The sequence below is a fragment of the Diachasma alloeum genome, unplaced genomic scaffold (genome assembly GCF_001412515.2).
Source record: "Diachasma alloeum isolate Michigan unplaced genomic scaffold, Dall2.0 Dall_scaffold_00325, whole genome shotgun sequence".
Lineage (NCBI taxonomy): Eukaryota > Metazoa > Arthropoda > Insecta > Hymenoptera > Braconidae > Diachasma > Diachasma alloeum.
Window position 1 is genome coordinate 1437793 of NW_021680464.1, and position 23506 is coordinate 1461298.

The following is a 23506-nucleotide window of genomic DNA, read 5'->3' on the forward strand; positions in this document are numbered from 1 at the left end:
CCCCATCCCCCCCCCCCCCCACAGACGTAATCCGTCTTACCTCGTGATCTCTCTCGCACTCTTCGAGGCGTGTGCGCTCAAACGATAGATTTGCATTTTAATTAAAAGCAAAGCGCTGAAATCATAATGCAGAGCGTGTGGTGGGCCGCCCTCACGTTGTTATTGTGGATAAATATAACGTGAGAGACGTGACCAACTATTTTTCGATAATTGATTAGGAATTTGTGGGATGGGAGTGCGTGGGAAAGTCTTGAAATTGAAAGTATTTCTCCCCAAAATTGAATAGTTTAGCAATCAGTTGGTTTGAAATTATTTTGAGCGATGGAATCATCATACGGAGCGTGTGGTGGGCCGCCCTGACGTTGTTGTGGATAAATATAATGGGAGAGACGTGAACAACTATTTTTTGATAATTGATTATGAATTTGTGGGATGAGAGTGCGTTGGAAAGTCTTGGAATTGCAAGAATTGCGCTCAAAATTGAATAGTTTTAAAGAATTAGTTTGGATGTCATTCCATTAAAATCTCGTAATTGCTTTTTATTTTTTTACTAAAGTTCTGGGGAGAATTCTTCAAAGGTCTGGGGGTCTGGGGAGTCTTCAAAGGTCAATATACAGCGGAATTATCAGATTTTCGGGAAAATTTTCTATAAAAATTTCTCAGCTTGAGATGAAAACTATTTAATTGAGAGTAATCTTCCCAAATTTGGAAACTTTTTTTATAATTCAACAAAAACTTTATTTTTCTTCTTTGAAAGCTTAAGGCGATTGATGATTAGATGATATAATTGAAAAGCTAGAGAAATATCATCCAGAACGGAAAAAGAGTGCAAACAAACAACAATTTCTTCGAAACAAAAACGGCAAATTCTTTAAATTCCTCGAAAAAATGTTTCAATTTTTAGGGACATGTCACTCATTTTTAGTAATTTATCCCGATTTATTAGAGATTCACGATTCTGCAATTGAATGAATGCAAAATTCTGAAACTCAGCAATTTTGTCACCAATTATCAATGACATTATCACTAATTTCCAGTGCTGTCGTCACCAATTTGAAGAGTAATATCCCTGATTTTCATGAACCCTCTCCAATTTCCAGAGTCACTGACACGGATTCAATAGTACTAAGAATTGTCCCGGAGTCTAAGTCAATGTCACTGATTTTCAGGCGGACCCCAACTCTAATTTTCAGGAATCTATCACTAAATTCCAGTGCCAAAAGTCACTGGTGATCAGGGTCATTCAAGTACATGTCCAGTATCACCAATAATTACTGACAGATTCTTGAAAATCAGTGACTTATTCCTAAAAATCAAAACTTTATTTTTTCGCTGTGTCAGGTTGGCAATTCATCCAGTCTCACACTAAGAACACTTAAAATTTCAAATATCAAGTTCTCAAACTGATAGAATTGTCATTGAATGGGGAACAAGACATAAGATTTTTTGTGGATTATAATAAAAATGCGTTTAAATCGACAATTGGATTTTCTAGAACACTCTCAGCAGGTGTGAGAGCCATTGGGGTCGTGTGTCAAGTCGATGCACTCGTTCTCTCCTCCACTGGTAAGACCGAGGGTGATTTTCCCCCCATTTTGTAGTTTTACCCTCGAACATAAAGAACAGGGAAACAAGAAATCCATGAGTGACGCAAGAGGAAAACAAAACGAGTGGCTGAGCATTGACAAGACGAGGATGAAGTCAAGAATGGGTATTTCAGTTGGATAAGAAAAAGAGAGAGAGAAAAAGATCAAGCAGTGTCGAGACCCCTCGGATTTCCACGGCTTCCTTCGAACTCTTCAAATCCTCTTAATGCTGAATTCTTTTGGCCTCGCCAGAGTAGCCTACTCTTGCGAGGTGCATCAGAAATCACCTTATCGAGTCAAATGCACCAAATTTCCACTTGAAACATCACTATTAGAAAACCATTGAAATTGCCTGCACAGTTTAATAGAAATTTTCAGGAGAATAACATCGAATCAGTGATAGGCATATCAATCAATCATAATTTCCGTTAAATTGTGACGTCAATTTTTAACATAAATCTTCAAAATTTTAAATATTAAAGTAAACATCAATTTGTACATTTAAATTTCGAAATATTCTATCAACCAATAATTTAGGTAGGAAAATTGATGATTATTTGGATAATCGAAAATCAAGTACCTAAACTTAGAATTAGCTTGTTAACTAAAAATTACATTTCAGTATTATCAAATATTTTATTCACCATCAATCGAAAAATTTAGCTAATAAATTCTATAATTTTTTAAATTAGTTGAATATAGTTAAACTTTGAACAATATAAGGAGATAATCCTTTTTAATATTGTCAAAATCTAATATGATTGCCTATCCTTGCATCGAATTTGATTCAGGGGAGAAACAATCATGAAACTTTAAAAATCACTGCAGAGAAGTAAGATTTCGTCAACTTACTGGAATTTTCAATCAAAAGATGGATTTTTAGCACCAGATTACGCAGAATTTTCAATGAATTTAAAATTACAAACTTCATTTCCCTAAATTTGCCTGATTTATATTAATTTTCACGAATTAATTGAATTGACTTTATAGTATCCATTGATTTCATCATGCAATTTTGATTTTTCAATGATGGAATTCCTAGAAATTTCAATACAACTGTCGTTTGGCAAATATTTTCAAAAAACGCAATGAAAAAAAATCATTTCTTATAAATCTGCGGCATTTTGAAATTTAACGAGTGATTTTCAAAAATTCTGTTTGTAAATTTTAGTGATTGATTCCCGTAAATTTGCCGTTGTTCTAGTTAGAGGCCAAAGGATCCTTAAAAATTAAAGATAGATTCCTGAAACTTAAGGATCAATTCCTAAAAGTTACGGATGCATCTCGAAAAACTAAAATTTGTTTTTTGGCAAAAGCAGTGAAAATTTCTGTTAAAAAGTTTCATCAGTCTGATTTTGTGTAATTTTCCTTTGCGTATTAGAGATAACCGCGGATTCAATGGCGATCATCAGGAAGTTTTCGAGGTTTTTGAGGAGGCGAAAGAGATCAGAGTTAATGAAAATGTTACCCGCTGTGGCAGTTCATCATTTACCGAGAAATATATATCATTAGTGGGTAGATCGAGGGTACGAATTGAATCGAAATATTAAGGGGAGAGTTAAAAGGCTCCTTTGAGTGCCTTCATCACAACTTAGCAAGAAAGTAAAACTTAATTAATTCGCTTCCATCCAGGGAGAAAAATAATATCAATATTTTAATTTTGAATTTGACAAAAATTGAAAGAAGTAGATGGATGAAAAATTTCAATTTGCCGCAAAACTTATTACAATGATCAGTCTTATCAAGTCTTGAATATTTTTTTTGGATGAGAAACGTCTTGATTCTTAAATCCAGAAAGTTTGAGTTCTTAGTTCTTTGCTGAGTTTTCAAGGAATATCTCTGAATCTAAGGGAGAGAGCTAAATTTTCGTACCTACCTTTTTTGTAGAGCAAATTAAGAGCCACAAAAAAGGTTATGAGCAAAATTTTGCTATCTGCCGTAGACTCCTAGATATTCATTGCAAACTGACGGATAGTCAAAACTGGCTTAAACCGTTTTACCACTTCACTACTGAAGTGATGATTTCCTTTGGGCTGAAATTAATCCACTCACGTTTCAAGAAACTTTTGAAATATCTCTATAGTTGATGATCCTATCTGAATGCAATTCACAACTACTTCGATATTAAAAGTATATCACGTGACACTTTGACCATCATAAGGACAATGAATGTGAGAACTATAATTCTTAAAAATCTTTTTTCAATTTTACCGCTTCGCTCCTGAATTAATAACTTTTGTCCCTTGTAAATAGATGATACTGACCTCGCAAGCGCCTCCATATTAGCCATATTAGGATTGACCTTGAGTCCTTGCTCCACCCGAGCTTGCACCTGTGCCTGTAGATGATGTGGAAGATTGGCGGGCGAGAGGATAGCCGTGTGTCCCGCGCCCGGATGTCCTCCCATCTGCATATACTGCATGTGACTGAGGTGAGTGGGTGGCTGATTATACCCATTAGCAAGGAGGGGGGATTTTTCCATCCTCGAAACATCTGGAAAATAAAGAACGCCTAAAAATTAATTCCAAAGTTGAAAAGGCGAGATGTTATAACAGTACACTGAGAAAGATATTCAATTCTGCCAATCAAATTGACTTTAGAGAAGCGAGTCTAAAGCTCGATTTGTCGGGCCGAGTAAAATAAAAGTATTTTCTGACGAATGTGACATGTTGATTATGAAAACATGTGACATGTGAGGTAAAAGAAAATGAAATATCATTCTATGAAACATGAATGAACGAATCTTAATTGTCCAAATAATTTAGATCAGGGGAAAATAGAATAATTCTACTTTATTAATGTTGCGTTCATTAAGGTATTTTCCGAACAAAGTTGATTGGAATTAATAGCTAGAATTATGAGACAATAACAACTGACAATAACAAGTGGTTTTGAGAAATATGTTTTTACTTATATCAAGAAACTTCTGGCTTGAAAATTTTCAGGAGTAAAATATCTTGCACTAAGAAACAAAAACTTACGTCAAGTAATTTTGTACTTGTCCTAAAGATGGGGACAATTTCCTGACATTTCAATGACAAGAAAGCGATTTCTCAAATCAAGTAAAATTGAATTGATTCATTTTATAATTTTTATAGTTTTTTCAATCATCAAATATTTTAAGGCAAAAACCACTTGAATTAATTTGAGACCTCGTTTTCTAAACGAATAGGAATTAGAACATGAGCAAATAAATAATTGATTATAACATGAAAATGTAACATCTGTTTGCTTTTTGCAACGGGCATGATTATGTACAATCAACTGAAATAAGGAATATCGACTCTGACAAGAAAAGGGGCGTCAACACCGCGGCCGGCGTGACGCTAGTGTCTTCAATTTATCATCAACAAATCACTCCTACTAATAAACGCTCGCGAAAACTTGAGTCTGAACACCAAAGAAATCGGGAGAGAAGACATTTGACGAATGAAGGGCGTGTGGTGGAGAATGCTAGAAGAAGAAACGAGAGAGATCTGGGCAATGGGAGAAGACGAGGACTTATCGTGGCAAGACCAACTGTTGGCAGTGGCATAACAAACGACAGAGTTGGGGAAAGAAGCGAGCGTCAACGACGCACCCACTGGGGGTGAAAACGTGACACCGCATACATTACAACTCCTCCAAAGGATTCCGGTGAATTCAAGACTGATTCCCTTCCAAGTTGGATCAGAACATATCCACTGAATCACGTGACAACTGCCGCCAATTTTTTATCGTTAATTTATATCGTTTCATCGATGACTCAAACTGAAAGTGATAGGGGTTACTTATCTCTCGATGTTCCTGAAATCTGTTGATATCCGGGTATTCACGGGGGATCCATCACTGCTGAGCAGTTTCATAACATCTAGGGTGGAAAATCTCGGGGTATTTTTTTTCTTTCAAGAGAGAAGGTCTAAGTCGATGGGCAAACACGCGCGGGCGGAAATCAACGGGTAGATTATATGCAGACTGTAACGCTAGGTACAAACCAGTGTGATTGATATTTGGTTAAGCAGGGCGATCCATCAAGCCTACCGCTTGTTTATCCGTCTGTGTTCAGTCGGCACGTTCCTCGATTTCTCGAATTAATTTTCGTTTTTTGAAATTTGAAGAATGAGGTCGATTCTAGTTCTTTGTGAAACCCGTCTGATGGTAACGGATCGCTTCTTTTGCACTCCATCATTTTTTGGGAAAGTTCAAAACAAATTGGATTATCGAACATTTTGAACTACATATTGAAGTCAATCGTTTCCCCCGGGTTTATTTGTCTTGGAACAAGTTGATAATGTTTGGGAAAGAAATGCAAGTATGCAAGTTCTGTATTATTTTTCATTAAAATTTCCGCACTGATAGAACGGATTAGTTATTGTTAACGAATGGATTTTGGTTGGAGATTAGGAGCTGTTCGGTCTCACCAAATGTTCATTCGTTAATAGTTAACGATTGTATATTGAGGAGCCTTGTTTGTCTTGACTTTCGCCATCAAGTCAACCATTCGTTAACTATTAACGAATATTCATTTGGTCATATTCAACTCTACCATTCGTTAATAGTTAACGAATCTCGTTTGGAATAAATGAATCATTCTATCAGTGCGGAATATCATTCAAAAGAATTTATTATTTATTTATTTATTAAATATTCTACATAATTTATAATTTATATAGCGCATTTTTCGCTGTAAATCAAACACAAAAAGTTTCCGGTAATGGTTTTGAGCCGTAATTGGTGCAAAACAAAACAATCTTCGTGTTTTGAATATTTTCTTGGCGATTCTTTCTTTTGACAAATTGATGGGTTCAAATAATCAATTTTTCCTCCTTAAAATCCCAAGATTGAAACGATTATTCGCGTTCTTCGGCAAGAAGTCCCTCTCCCCCGAACTCCCCCGAACTGCCCCTCGAGCTAACACATAAAAATATTTTTTAAACGTTCCAGGAACCTCTCCTAATCTGTTTCATAAATCAAAACCGTCCGAAAAATGACACATTTTATTCTGATACTTAACCGAAATCCCGCGATTCAAAATGGGAGTGGCTTGGCAGTGTTGGGTTGAGGATAAAAGGTGGGAAGGACACAAAAATACAAGAGAAAAAAAAATGAAAAAGAGACTGCGATACGAATGCCTACTCATTACAAATTATCTAAATGGCAGTGATTTCGTAGGACCGGCTGGGCCGTTTGACGAGTAAGTGGTGGGTTTCGCTCAAGGGCCCCTTGCGGGTTCAAACATTTACCAGTGATCATTCGATTCTCCGTTCTTTCCATTCGCCACCCAGACCCATTTTGTCGAATCCCCTCGAAACCTCAAGTGCAAGGGGGAAAAAAAATAAAAATAAATGAAAAATTGAGTTTAAAGGATATTCTCAACTCTGACAACCACTGGGCCCCTACACTCCAGCGAGCCCCATCCCCCATGACCGGGGCCTTAAAATTGGACTTATTGCAACTTATAGAGCGCGATTTGAACGCTCCGCTCAATAACATACATTATAGCCAATCCATATGATTTAATGAAATCCTTCTAAACTCTCCACTTATGGCGTTTCAAAACTCCCTTTATTCGTCGCCCTATTGCATCAACCGCAACTAAAATCAACGGTTGTTGGTTATAATATCATTTGAATCATGCAAATGGCGTGCAAACGGGTCAATATCGTTCGAAATTAACAATAATCGTCTCAATTCGGAATAGAACGATATTTGAGAATAGATGAGATTGAACAATTTAAGTAATCATAATGTCATCGGATTTGTATAGACGGTCTTCAGCAGTCTTTCATTCCAGCTATCTCATACTCAAAGACGAGGAATGAATCCTTATGTAGAATAGTAATGATGATATAATACGTGTAAATTAGGAACAAATTATTCCTTATGGATCTCACTTTATGAAAGTTATTTTTGATACGTTGAAAAATTTTTGATACGTTTAAAGATCTGCATAATGCTTAAACATCTCACGGCATGCAGTGATTTCACTACAGCTAATTTCTTTGTAGTAATTCTGGATGAATATTAATAATAATTTGGTTCGAACATTTAGTTCTCGAAACGTTGGAGATTGTAAAAATGAGGGTTTTTCTTCTCTTTTCACCTTTACTTGATTAATATTGCTGATATTGACCGCATAATGGCACAATGGAGGAGGAGATGTATTAATAATAATTGGAGCGGTTGGAATTTGTCTAATTTTGAGTTATTTTCATCCTGAAAGACACCGTCTTACAAGAATGCCCCACCTTCTGAGTGAAACTTCGGTGTATCCAAAAAATAAAAAAATTCTATCTTGGTAATTTTTCTCAGACTTGTTAAAAACATGTTGTTTTGGGGATTTTTTTCACTGTCTGTATATGCAAATGACTTTTCCTCGCGATTAAACGATCAAAAACACTCAAATTCTTTCCAAGAACCACCACTTGGACCCTCCAATCACCAGTCCCCGAAAAAACCAAAGCCATAAAACACAATTTGAGACTAAAGATTGCGCACCTAGAACCCTATCCTGAATCTCTTCAAAGTTCCTTCACCGGTTTTCTGCATATGGCACACATAAAGGTATATGTGTGTATCCTCCCCCCCTCCCCTCCCCCTCCTCTTGAGCTGATGAGGTGACAACCCATAATTATACGGACCACTTTCTGTCTGGAGCCCTCTCCTCTAGCAGTGGCATGCGCAGACCTCGGGGAGACCCAGCAGCATAACCATCTCACTTCCACCTCAACGTTTTCCCTCTTTGAAGTTTCGCCTCCTTCTTCACTTGGCTTTTTCCGTTTTATTTTCACGTCTATCTCCATCCTTTAGTTCGTCATTTTCAGCGGTCATTTGTGCATTCGCTTTGCTTTCAGACCTTCAGACCCTCCGCACACATCCTTCCGATGAGGGATACTCGCGCGTGATAGTGTTGTAAGAATGACGTGGGGAGGAAGTTTTGATTTATTTTTGTTTTTGCATTTGTTTTAATCACAAATATTCTCGCAGTATTCGCCTCTGCCATTCTAGAATTTGATCTGAATGCAGAAATCCGTAATTTTTACATGATTTCCTCGATTTTTGGAAGAAAGCATGAGAAATATTCTAGTGTTGGCAGTAGAACACTTCTGGCTGTATTTTGTCATCGATTTTGGGTGAAATTGTCCGGGGTCCTTTGTTGAGTCCTGGAGATCTTTTGGTAGCACTGCTCCAGAATTTTTATGCTTCATATATTCTTGTACGTGTCCATAACGCACATCAGTCATGTTCGGGATTCGCACGAACAAGTCAGCCTCGATCTCAACGTTGGCTAACATTCTTAAACTTTGACCGAGGAAGAATTGCTTCCCTGCAGGGAAGCAAAAATCATTACAAATGTGTAATGATTTGTGCTCTAAATGATTCTTGTCGCTAAAGAAGAGTTCAATATGAGAACAGTGAATTTTCTAGTGGTTTTCGCTTTGTGAAGCAGTAGTCTTAATTACAAGACAATCGTACTTATTTAGAGAGTTCTTTCTCGCTCTATTTTCTCTGAATTAGAATCTTCTCTTTTGATCCTCTATCAAAGGAGATGCATCCCTTCCACATCTTCGTCATTATGCGAGCACAGAAGTTAATGGTAGGTGTCCAAAGCCTTTCGCCGTGAAAATTCAGAAGTTAAAAGCTGTCACAATGCCCGAGTGGAAAAATTTGGTCATAGGTCAACTTGGTGATTTGATCGGTTTTTGCCCAAGTTTGCAGATCAATAACCGACTTGGTTTGGGAAGTTCCTTCTTGATTTGGTCGCTATTTGCCCTAGTACAATAGTTCACTTATTCCATTCTTGAACTAATATTAAGGAGACTGAAAAACAACTCATACTTTTTTTATTCATAAATAAAAAAAATATTTATGGGCGAATGGATGAAAACTAGAATTCTTATGGATTCGGTACTGGCACAACCTGCAATGTTTATTTCCAACAATTGTCGATCTTTTCATAGTTTTGACATTGCAAACAATTTCTAATTAGCGAAGATATTTCCGAGTCCAAGTATTGAAAAATTGTTCTAATTCCACAACTGAAAATGTTTTGAAGTTCGATGGCTGGAATCCTTCTACGGCCATGAAGAACTCACCAGAATTGGACAAACATTGAGTGTATTTTAGTTGGTATTTGGTCTAGAAGTCTCCTATCCTTACTGGGCCGACCAAAGTGGTTGTAAAACAGCGTTAGGTTAAAAACCGATCAAGATGATCGGTTTTTGGCCGCTGAAAGCGACTTTCAGGTCTTTAACCGACCATATATGGGTAAATCAGACCAAAAACCAACCAAATTTTTCGACTCGGGTGAACATCCCAGAAACACATAAAACCGGGAAACCAAGTTTTGTACACGCGGAATCCGGTTTTTCGAGTAATCACTGAAGAAGAACAGACTATGCAAGGGAAGGGCAGAGAGTACAAGAATCGAAGGAGGCCCCGAAGGCCCCTTGAGCTCTCTTTCCCGCCATTTGCCTTCACCCCGTTATTTTTTATCTCCTCTTCGTACACTCGGTTTTACCTTCGCACAAAATTGAAGGTGTATTGAGACATAGGCGGGACAAATAGAAGCCCCGAGAAGCCAAGCAGTCTTTCGACAGGAGACAATAATGTGCACCACGAGACAAGAGTAAACGTCATGACTCTCTTCTCATGTGTTTTTTTTTTCTCGAAATCTCACTCCAGGTACTTGTCTCGTTCTCTGTCTGGCGACTTTTACATTCAGCTGAGCCTCGCAGAATCACGTTAGCGCCACGTTTCTTTTGTGTAGTATTTGTTCTTCTCTCGTTTCGTTTCTGCCACCACAGAGGGCATCATCCGAAGGCAGTAAACCTTTTGATATATAGCTGAGGATTTTTAGAGTTCTGTCAGCCACGCCCACAATCAGCCCTCAGTATTATTTACACGCTTCACGTCTCGATGAGACCGACACCGCACTCGTGCGCCCGTTCTGTCTCCCTTTCGTTTGATTCGGATATTTTGAAAGTGTTTTTTTGCAAACTTCATCAGGGTTTCGATCTTTTTTTGGCGGAAATTAGGAAATTATTGATTGCAGACGAGAATTGGAGTCATGCACAAGCGAGGACATTCTGAAATCAAGCGTGATGTTCTTCATCTCAGGACTTGAGGAGATGGAAGGTTGGAAGTCGTGACAGTGGAAAGCAGAATTTTGAGTTATTTGTTTCCAGGAGACAGCAGAATTTAACACGACAATACACGCACTCTAGTATAAAATGGTGGAATATGGAAAGATGATTTGTCGTCGAATGATGTAGCGAAAAGTTGATGAACAGATCTCGTTGATTGAGGGTGTCAATCTTGTTTGGTAAAAAACATTTTTTAAAAATCACTAGTAGACAAAAATGTATTAATCCATCCGACAATATTTCTGACCACCAACCGGGACTAGATGTAGAGAAAATAAATACGGAAATGCTCTATGCCGCATGCCAAACTTCGAGAAACCTCGAGATTGAATGGGTAAGGGGAATTGAAATATCTCTCTTATTCTCCCCGGTAATAATTGTTTTTTTTGCCGTCATCACATTTAATACATCAGTCACCATTTCGTAAAATTTTTTCAATTTCTTTTGATCCCCTAGGGAGTTGAAATGTACACTGAGAGAAAAATAAACACGTTGTCAAACAAGTCTTGTATGGTTCGAATTTGAAAGTCTCAGACATGGATAATTGTTCTGCTTTCGACAGCAACGAAATATTTGGCTCAAGAGGCAGATAATTCACACCAGACGGTGCCTTTTCAGAATAAAAATATCTCATACAGAGGAAAATTTATCAACAAATATTTTATCCCTAAGTTACAAGATTGCTATCATATCATTATTATTGTTTCACTTACGTGTTCATTTCTTGTCTGTGATTATTAGCCGAAAAAAAACTACTGTCCCTTGTTTCGCATAAAACACATTTTTCGGGAGCAAAATACGTATGAGAGTATCGAATAACGAAGGAGTAGTGCTAGAAATGAAATTTCTTGCGTGTACAGAGAATGCAATTTTTTTTTCACCACTAAATCTATTTTTGTGACAAAAATTTTTTATTCCAGCGCACTCTGCATGTTTGACACAAAAATTTTTTTTTTTTATAATTTTCAAAAAACTATTTTCTTGGCATAAGTGAGACTTGTTTGAGAATTTTTTTTTCTCCGCGTATGAGGCTTATTTTGTTTGTTTAATTTCTCGATGCCTATAAGCTCGAAAATTTTTGAAATTGCCACGAATATTAATTGTCACGACTAAATATCGCATACTATGAACGAAAAAAAAATAACTTTTCGATTGAAAAGGATTGTTACCCTTTTTATACTGAAAATTATTACAACTAATATCGACTCAATACAAGAAATTATTTAGACAACATATACCCCTAAAAAAGAATGCAGTCCTAATCTCAAAGATAAATCTCCCACTATCATAAGTTAGGATCGAGAAAGAGCCCCGCGTTTTTCCACAACCATCTGCCCACGAAATCTTTCAAAATGATTTTTGTGGCCCTCGAGTTATACAGTCCAAGCATTTGCAGTTGCCCCACACCGTCAATTCCTCAATGCCCTCTATCGTCGATACTTTTCCATTCGCTTCCAGCCTTCACACACACACGCACACACACACATACACACGCAATACAACAACCGAAAAAAAGCAACATCGGTTAATCCGGTGCATAAACATTGTATTGTATTTCGCATAGGGATGCTTCCATTATATCATATTTCGTTATAAATATCTTCTGACTGACTGGTCCCGGGAGCAGGTAGGGCACTTTTATTCATTCGGGACAAACGGCGCCGCTGTAAACGAGAGATGGAGGAAGAGGGATGGAATGAGAGTACCCTGCTGACATCCAACATCTCATACCGGTTTCTCTACGTCATTCTTTATTTCATATTTTTTTCGGTGTGACTTGAGTTTGTGCACAATTTTTGTCTTCAAGGATATCCAAGTATCTATTACAATTCGTCGCAATGAAAGCAATTAGTTTTCAACCGGTATATTCATATTCTCTATTATCCCTGGATTATAAATAATAATAATGATAATTATTGGATTGTTTCTCTTGTGTAGAGGTCCGAAAAGCTGATAGATAGCATATAGCATCCCACACGGAGAAACAAATTCCAGAAAAATTACTGTGGTAGCACGGTGAAATAGGTTCTTTGGACGGACCCGGAAAAATTCCCATGGCAGCACCGGAATTTCTGCCGTGGTCTACAGGAATTTTCTCGGATTTACTGTCAAAAATTCTTGAACTCCACTGAATATTTTCCGGTGCTGGCACGGTAATTCTTCCGGGTCCGTCGAAACGAACCTATTTTACCGTGCTGGCACAGTGATTTTTTTTAGAATGACTTGGAACTTTTCCGATAATTTCCTTTTAATAATGATTGATTATTACGTGACATATTCAGTTCAGTCGCAGGTTGTCATCCCTTGGACACCTCTCAAATGAAATTCAGTGTCACTCTCCTCAAAAATACTAGTCAACTCACCACGAAATTTCCATTTTTAACAGTGCAATCAAGTTAACAGAACTTGGTATTTAATATCCTCAATGAATACGGAAAGAAATGATATGTTGCCAAACGCGAGTTGAACGATCCTAATTATGTATAAAAGACCCATATATTCGTTTTCAGGTATGACTTTTCCCAGCCATCAACAAGAGTATTTAATCGCTGGTAATTGAAACGCAGGAAAAGCGATTTGGTTTCCTCCTGTATCACTGTCAATGGGCGAGAAGAAGTGGATAGAGAGCAGTAAAAAGTCCGAAAAGCCCGAATGGCATGAGGCATATCCATGTGTGTTTCATGAATTTTTTACTTTTGGCAGGTTTATGTCTTTGGATACGCCATATGAGTACAACTGTTGAACGGAATTTCATTGAATTTTCAGTGAACCCTGGAATTGCACGATTCTTTCCTCTTAAATCGCATTCAATATCACTATCCTGTCCATTAATATCCCACTGTCAATGATATTTCAATTATTTCTTAATAGTGCTTAAAAGAACTTGGACTTTTCCGATAATTTCCTTTTTTTTATCGTTAATTTACATCGCTTCGCCCCGGTTAGTGTATACTGCGATGATGATCAAGACTTTAAATGGTTAGATCGCACCATTCTACCCGGCCTTTCGCATGTGAGGCAACGAACTTACCTACTGCGTCAAACCACCGGAATATATAATTTCCTTTCAATCATTCTTGATTATTACATGACATATTCAGATTTGACATCTCTCAATCAAATTCAATGTCACACTCCTGAAAAATACTAGTCTTTTCACCATGAAATTTCAATTTTTAATAGTGCAATCAAAGTTAACAGAACTTGGTATTTAATACCCTCAATGAATACGGAAAGAAATGATATGTTGCCAAACATGAGTTGAACGATCCTAATTATGTATGAAAGAACCATATATTCGTTTTCAGGTATGACTTTTCCCCTTTCCCAGCCATCAACAAGATTTTTACGACAAAAACAATTTTACAAAATTAAAAATTTAATCGTTGGCAATTGAAACGCAGGAAAGGCGAATTGGTTTCCTCCTGTATCACTGTCAATGGGCGAGAAGAGGTGGATAGAGAGCAGTAAAAAGTCCGAAAAGCCCGAATGGCATGAGGCATATCCATGTGTGTTTCATGAAGTTTTTACGGTTGGCAGGTTTATGTCTTTTGATACGCCATATGAGTACAACTGTTGAACGATTTAAAGCTACTCTCGGTGGCTCGGGGAAAACGCGGCACCAAAAACACTGAGGCTCAATGGGTATGAGGATGAAGGAGGTAAAAAAGAGTGGGTGGAGCGGGAGAGGGGAGGGGGGGTGCACAGTAATGCTGGGGGTCTCCACAGCCGTCGCATAATCCCGTGGTTGTGGAGCATCTGCGGGCATTGTTTATCGTTTTATGTGGTAATTAAAATAAAGAGCATGTTTCTGCTCAGTTTTACGCATAACAAATGCAGGGGTTGTATGTTACCGCTGGCTTCTGGGCGCACTCTTTAATCCTGATACGTGTGTATATAGCAAACATCGAGTCGCTATGGCGGAAAATAATTTCAGAGACAATATTTTCTCAAATTGTCAATTTTGTTGGTGAGGTATTTCCTCTAGGTTTATTAATGTCAACAGGTGACAATGTGCTACGAAGATGAAATTTCTGAGATAATGTTCCTGAGTTTGGGAATTAGTTTTCCTGGTTCGACGTGTACAAGAAAACGTGGATGAGCGAAGCGTTACAATAGTTGAACAGTGAATAGCATGAGAATACCGACTAAATTTTTCATAGCTTTTGGCGATATTCACTTGTACAAATTATTGGCTGCAATTTATGCTGCGCTCTGAAATTCCAAGGAATTTCGCTGCTGAAAATTCACAGTTTGATGGAAAAATTAATTGAAATTGTAAATTTTTAGGTAATTATTTCATGAAAATGAGAAGAAATCATGGAAATTCAGTGTAATTTGGCACTAGAGATTCATGTTTCATTAAACGACTCAAGTACAAAAATGTAGAATTAATCTACTGAAATTTGAAGAGTATTGGAAGTTTCTAACAACTTTTCCGGAAAAATTATTGAAAAATCCGAAAAATTCAGAGAAATCTCTCCTTGAATTGCAGATTTTTCTGGATTTTCAGGGAATTCCTGCAAAAATTCCTGGAATGCCAAGAATGTTAAAGGAATTAACCTGAAAATTCTAGGGCATTTGGGAGTAAATATTTACTTTCACTTGAAAATCCATGTAAATTGAGGAATTTCCGTCTTTCCACCACTAAAAAATTGGGATTTTCCTTGAATTTTCAGAGAAACTTGAAATTCCATTGACCTTTTCCTCTTAAATCGAATTCAAAATCTCTTTCCGGAAAATTCCGCTAAATTTTTTTAACAGTGTAAAGTTAGAAATTTCATGATTTTCCCCTCTAACTCGAATGTCTCAATGTCACTCTTTTGAAAATGACTTGTTAACTGTCAATAAAATTGAAATTTGTTTCCAAGACTATAGGATTTCATTTCTTATCAAAGTTTCTTGGGATAATTTTGATGACGTCCATAAATATCGAGTAAAAAGAGTGCTACTTTCATGTGGTTTGACGTTGCAATTGGAGAATTCGTAGAATTCATTCCTTGAAACTCCGTAAAATAAGAAATTATTTTGTTCCCACGAAACTGCTCTCAAAAACAGTGAATTCCCCCGTATCTGCACACACTTTCCCTCTCCTCCTCATCAGTCACAATCAAGGATTTTTTTTTGCTCCAAAGTGTTGACGCGCCAGCTTGATTGTTTTTACGAGAGAACCAGTGAAGCAAAAGTTGGGGGGAATAAAAAAGATGAAAATACTGAAAGAATGGGGAGCCAGTGGACTCGAGCCTCTCGCATTAAACCTCTTCATTTTGGTAACAGTGTTATGGCTTTACTACCCGAATCCATGACCCCCACCCCTGCACACGCACACCGAGAATCGCCAGTGCTTTCGGTAAATCAGACAATTCCTCACTTTTTTTCACTTATGGTTAGGTATAGAGACATCAAATTAACTCATTTCAGAATTTCGGGGAATGCAATTATTTTTACTCGATAAGTACAGTTTTTATTTACTTGGAATTTAATAAGATCCCGGGTTGAAAAATTTAGTCTAAATAAACGTCGCTAAATTTCGGGAATACTATCACTAATTTCAGAGTAATGTCACTGATTCTGAAGACCCCTCTAATTTTTAGGAATCTGTCACGAAATTTCAGTGGTAACTAGCGCCGTCACGACCGCTAGCGATCGCGTCGTTGATGTCGTTGTCATTACTCATTCTCATGAAAGTTCACATGCGAATGCGTCCGCCATAACAATTTTTTTTCCTTGAGGAGTAATAGAAGGCCCCCATTTTCCCGATATTTTTAAACAAATTTCCTGCTCAAAGTTTTCAATATTTTTCGAACCCAAAGGACATTGATCTTCATCATTACCTCCTAGAGATTAATGTGCGTCGATTTGTAAAATTATCGATAACTTTCGGTAGGAAATTTGTTCAAAAATTTCGAAAATTAGCTGTTACCCCTTAAGGGGTAACAGAAAGCTACCATTAACTTCCATTTTGCAAACATTTATTAATTTAGTCATGTTATTGGCTTCGGCCGTTTGACTATTTGAAATAAACAAATAATATAAAATAAAAATAAATAAATAAATTCTTGCTCAAAGGTATCAATAATCTTCTGAATTTCAGTGATATTATTATCAACTTTGGCTGACATTATTAATAATTTTCCGAGTAATTTAGGTAATCTATCACAAAATTTCAGGGGTCAAAATGATGAATTATGTTGCAGAAAATCCAAACTTTTTTTAAGGCGCAAAGAATTTAATGAAGATTAGGATTTGAGAACAGCAGTTGTACATCAGATCCCTATTACACTTCTTGAGTAGCTGAATCTGTCTCTTGAAACAAAATAATGTCATTCATGAAATCTTTATATCTCAAATTTGAAAAGGAATTTATCGAGAGTTGAAAAATGAAAAGAATTCACCTGCAAATCAGATGTTTCTTCAAATAATATCCTTGACGAATGATAAACTCATAGAATAAAATATTCTCGTCATTATGAGTTCCATTCTTATCTTTTTTTTTTTATCGTTATTTTACATCGCTTCGACCCGGTTAGGGTATACTGCGATGATGATCAAAACTTTAAATGGTTAGATCGCACCATTCTACCCGGCCGGGATTTGAACTCGGAACCTTTCGCATGTGAGGCAACGAACTTACCCACTGCGCCAAGCTACCAGGCATTTTTTCTTATCTTTAGAATGTTATTTCTCCAATGTTTGAAATTTCAATTTCATTCGACTCAGATACAACGAAAACAATTTGTTCGAACCGGAATGAATTTTGAGGGTTCATTCTTTATTCGGAGGTCAGATTTCGTGCCAACAAAAGGCCAATCAATTCGACATACGCAGGCGATCGTTTACATGCTCTTGAGTATCAAAATATCGTATCCCGTGTATTTTTCCATGATTTTTTCCACATCCCATCGATGTCGATATAAACATCCACATTGGCGGCACTCGCCTAGTCTCTGCAGACCTATTTTCATCTTCAAAAATGTAAGAAAAAAAGCCATAATTCTGGGGAAAAATAAATTGATGACATAAACAAATTAATTGCGCTCGAAATGAGGAATTCAACAGCTAATGTCGCCTGCATATGACACGTTTACTCCAGAACGGGGGCTATATCTGTCGGTCCGTGGGTGGTGGGTGGACACTAGCCGAGTGAATGCTCATAAAGGCATTGATTAACTGTTGCTGGTCGTAGGTCACCGTTGAATCGAGTCAATAAAACCTGTCATTTGTCCTCGTTTAGCCTCGACAGTACACGTAAAAATACAATCCAATTACATCTCTCAACTGCTTATGGAAAATACAATCTCATGTTTTGAGAACGAAAAATTTAGCGGTTTTTGACACTTTTTTATTTTTGAAATTTTTTTTTGATTGTGTACACTGAGAAAAAAAAGTTTCTTTAAGATCTTTTGGACTTGTCCTGATGACGAGGACAATTTGTTTATGACAACAAAGTGATTGCTCAAACTAAGTCCGGTTGAATTAATTAAGTCAATAGTTTTGTTAGTCTCAAATCCAAAATATTTTAATGCAAAAAGCAATTGACTTGGTTTGAGAATTCGTCTTTTTATTGTGAATCAACTGCTCTTATCTATTGGACAAGTGCAAACTCTCTTGACGAAATTTTTTTTTTCTTGGTGTAAGATATATTTGTCTCTTAAAAAACTTTTTTTTCCGTGCAGGATTTTGTGAACAGAGTGCATGAGGAATAAAATTTTTCAGGAATAATGGGGAATCGAAAGAAGAGAACGAAATGCTGATTTTTCATATCTACGGAAAAGGTCTTTAGTAAAATCAACACAGAGAAAAAAATGTTTTGATTTTCAGGGACATGTCGCCAATTGTTAGGAACATGTCGATGATTTCCACAGACATGTCACAGATCTTCAGAAATTTATCCCCAATTGTGAAATTCAAAGTGAAAAATTCTTAAATTGATATAGTTTATTTCACGAGATTCAGAGATCCCATAAGAGGGGTACAGTAGAGTATAGAAATAATAAGCTTATTCACTAGTATATCCTGTACAATGATGTGTTCGTTTGATGTTATATATCCTTGTCAATTAAGCATTTAATCATTCTTCAAAAATTTTCAAGTTTAATAATTTGGCAACTAATTTTTGACAACATCATCGGTAGTTTTCAGGAAAATATCCCTAATTACCAAATGTGTCCAGTATTATCAATAATTGGTGACAGATTCCTGAGAATCGGTGATAAGTTCCTAAAAATCAGTGATAAAAATCAGATAAGTTCCTAAAAATCAAATTACGAAAATTTTGGTTATGAATGATCTACGTCAATTGTCAATTCCGTGTGAATTCTGTAATTATTCGACTGCACCAATTTTTTTGAAAAAGAAACTGAAGAAAAAATATACTGAAAACAAACATTCATAATAAGGAATAGATGAATAATTCAATCCTGAATGAATAGAATTTCAATAATTTTCCAAACGTATCCTCGCTGACTCAAAAAAAACACTCAAATTGGAATAGACTCATTCAGTCGGATGTTTACACGGAAAATTTGTCGTGGATTTCGGGTTGCATATGAATTTACTGCGGTGAAACAGTAGTAACCGAGTAATGTGGTAAACCACAGAGCGCGCTCTCGTGCCACGCAAATTGCGGTTGACCCATGGTTTTGGCTCATCCGTTCTCAGCGTGGTATAATTAACAAATTGAGAATAAGGATTGTCGGGGTGGTTGAGTAGTTTGTGCTATCCCCAACACTGGGTAAATTATCATTTTTCGCAGGACAAAAATCAGGTGGTTTCCATTTCCCTTTGTGATTTTTTAATGACATCTGGAAATCATCGGAAATCAATAGAAATCATAAAGAAATCAGGTGATTTCAAAAATAATTAGAAATCATCGATGAAAGTAAAATCCAAATTTTTTATTTGAGCTCACCCATACCATCCCGTCTGGCCCTCATGACCTTCTTATATAGGCACATATCATTTGATTTTAACTATCACTTCCACAAGGACCTTCTAAACCTTTTGGTTGCGCGAATCTTATCCATACACTGTTAAAAATTTTCGTCTGAATTATCCGTATCAAATCCCGAAAATATTTATCATGTTTAATTTCCACTGAAATGTCCGGACATATTATCATTGAAAAAAAAATATTCCAAATATTCCATTGATTTTCTGTTCGCGTGATCTGAAGATCAATAAAATCCTTGATTTTTCAGGGCAATTATTGCGTTAAAATTCTGAAAAATCAGGAAACCTTAGTGAAAAATTAAAAATTCATGTCATTTTGTTTCTAAATATTCATGTTCCATTGCAAAATCAGTCAAATTGTGACATTTCCGTCTCAATACCACTGAAAACTCATAAATTTCCTTGAATTCTACCTATACGGAGAGAAATATTCAGTAAAAATGACGGAACTCACAATTCGCTCACCGATTACGGAATCGACTCAGAAAGTTTACGTGACGGTATCGTAATTTTTCACAGGAGATTCAGATAAAAATTACGGTAGGCTCTGGAAAAATTCCGTGACAGTTCCGTAAAATTTCCTACAACCACATTTCGCTCCGGATTACGGAGAAGATACATAATTTTTATTGAATCTCTCCGTGTAAAACTTGAAATCTCATAACCATTTTTCCCCTAAATCGAATCCAATGTCACTCTCACGAGAATTACCACCACATTTTCCATGAAATTTTTATAAATTTCTAGCAGTCTACGCGATTATTGACAGATGTCCCACTTTGGCTCTGAAAATTTGTTTATGGCAAGAAAATAATTCCTTAAACCAAGTCTGGTTGGATTAATTTATTCAACAATTTTCTTAGCGTCAAATCCAAAATATTTTAATGCAAAACCACAGGACTTGGCTTGAGAATTTGTCTTCTTATTGTGAACCAATTGCTCACATCTTCCAGACAAATGCAAAATCTCTTGACGAAAGTTTTAAAATTGGATTCAATGTTACTTTCACGAGAATTAGTACTGCATTTTCCATGAAATTCCTACCAATTTATGCGATTACCGACAGATGCTCACTTTGGCCCCGAAATCCTGATTTTTTGAGTGATTTCTTAAAATCAAGAATTCATCAGAGTCTACTAGAAACCGTGAAAATCACGAAAAATCAAAAGAAATCGCAATTTTCAATTCTCACACTGATAGAAAGGATTAGTAATTGTTAACTATTAACAAATGTTCATTCGTATACATTCGTAACTATTAACGAATGAACATTTGTTAATAGTTAACAAATGCACATTTGAGGAGCCTTGTTTGACTCGACTTTCACTTTCCAAGTGAACCATTCATTAACTATTACCGAATATTCATTTGGTCGCATTCAACTCTACCAATCGTTAATAGTTAACGAATCTCGTTTGGAATAAATTAATTAGTCTATCAGTGCATTGAAAAATCACAGAAATGAGTGAAGAAATCACAGAAAATCATCCCATTCCGTAAATCACTGAGCCACCCGATTGAGAAGTGACCAGCCCCTCCCAACGCATCGATATTCCCATCACCAAACATGATGAGATTTTCCAATTGTTTCCCCCATTCGACGTATTGACACAACAATCGAGTGACTTCATGACGCGGTTATTCGCTTCCACAGGTAGAATTGTTTGAGTAAATAATCGTGGTTCACGAAATGTCGACAATTCGAGAGGCCCTTGGGGGTGTCAATTTTACGGGCAAATACGTTACCCAGTAGCGAAATGGTTAATGAATTAATACCACCCCTTTCTATTGGCACAGGCTAAAGGTAAATGTGGAAACTGGGGAAAATTAATTACAATGCCTGCGGAGTGATTGTATGATTGTTCAAAGTCAATATATATCCAATCCCCAGGTTTCAAAAACGACAAATCAATTTCAATAAAAATTCTAATCCACAGTTCCACTCTGTTCTAGACTGTTTCTCCATTTTATTTCAATTTTTTTTAATTCTCACCAATCAATAAGAAGAGTTGTGATGCGGTATTGATATGGATTTCATGTGGATACTGTGGACAAATGGCTGATGGGCACAATGGGGCCGTTACATTGCCTGTTATGAAATTAAAAGTGATGAGAAAAATAAATATATCGATGTATCCTGGGGCTTCACATCAGCCGGTCATGTGAAGTGTTTTCGGGGGAGGGGTGAACCCCCCTCTCGCCATATCCCTCTCACTGTTTGATTACAGAACACGTGTGTGTACCGAAAAATAGAGGAGAGTAAAAATAAAAAATGATAGAAAGAAAATAAATGAACGATTCGGAAGTTGATTCAATTCAATTTTTTAACAGGAAGAAGATCAATGTTGTTTGAATTCATTTAGTTTAGTGTAGAGAAGATGATGGAATTTAATTACTGTCATTATACTCTAAAAACTGGAATCACTGAAAAATTTCTTCAATTGTAGTCGATTTTAAACTGCTTTGGTTGATACTTTTGATGAGAGATCTCAATGTATTTGATATCATTAATTGAATTGAATGAGAAAACTGAAAATAATAATCTCTGACTATTGCATAATGCTGCAGAATACGTGTCAGTATTTCTTAACGTTGAGATTGAGACTGCATTGTTAGGAAAAAAATTGAAATTTTATGGAAAACTGATTAGTAATTTTGAGGAGAGTGCCACTGAATTCGATTCACATTCGACATTTCAAATTCTTGTAATACGAAATTGAGAATTTTCGACTTTTACTTGATTTCTCAATCAAAACATGAATTTTTACAAATTCAAGTATATATTTTACTGAATTTTTCCGATTTTCCTATCAGTTTTCATTGATAATTGAACTAAAATTTACAGCTTTCCTTGATTCTTCCATAAAATTGTGAACTTTCAATGTCGAAAATCCTCACAATTCCAATGGAACTATAATATCATACAAATTTCCAAGAAATGCACCAGAAATTGAAGCCAAAAATTCAGAATGGTTTGACTCGCGCGTCAAAAATGAAAAAAAAATTCATTTATTCATGAAATTCAACGATTCCCTGGAATAAATGCGAAATATTTCCTGCACTTTTCTCTCAGAGTACCGCGTCATAATAACATGATAATTAATTAACCAAAAATATGACGAATAATCAAGCCAATGCCCGTATGCATCAAGTGTTACGAAAACAAAGGGTCAAATCGTGATATTCACCGTGAGATGCTGTTGAGAATGAGAGGAGTAGAAGGGGTTGGGGTTGAATAGGTAGAACGTCGAGTGTTGGGTACATAATATTCGTGTCCAAAGGAGGGGTTTATATGCACTCACTGTCCCGTAGTCAGAGGCCAGTTGCATATGGTTTTGGGTTTGCCATGGCGGTATGCGTAAACGCGCGTTATACGCGGGACACACTTGATTACTAGCATCGGTGCAAGAGAGTGGACTGGGTCTGAGCCTACAGTAAACCAGTGTAACGCACTGTGGCCCTATACCAATCAATTAATTAGGGGAATCAAACACACTTGGAGTGAGCAAATTAACTGCGACTGCAGTGCCGTGTTGCGGCCTGCGGTCGCGGCGGTCGTAGCAGACTTCACAAGCACCCAAAATCGGATATGAAAGTGGGAGGAATACCAGATGGGGTGATGCTTGCCAAGCATTGGGTGATAATTTTTCTAATTACTCGGGGTAACATTATTTTCAAATGCAAAATATTGCATTGAGAGAAAACACGACTCAGCAACTCAACAACTTAACGACTTGATATATCAATAAATAATTTGATTGGGGAGCACTAATTTTTTTCCAGTGGAGATATTATTTGAAACGATGAGGAGAGTCTAAAAAGAGGAAATGAGTTTTTTTTTCT

The 23506-nt window shown here is 36.6% G+C and overlaps 1 protein-coding gene across 3 annotated transcripts in view; it reads right to left on the bottom strand.

The window, feature by feature from the left end:
• The window catches only part of LOC107040208 (dachshund homolog 2), a 293567-nt gene that overhangs the window by 162393 nt on the left and 107668 nt on the right, over positions 1–23506 (bottom strand). For all 3 annotated transcript variants that reach the window (XM_015260176.1, XM_015260177.1, XM_015260175.1), the window contains exon 3: positions 3851–4079. In XM_015260176.1, coding sequence (XP_015115662.1) covers positions 3851–4079 — 229 coding nt within the window. The remainder of the gene's footprint in view (positions 1–3850; positions 4080–23506) is intronic.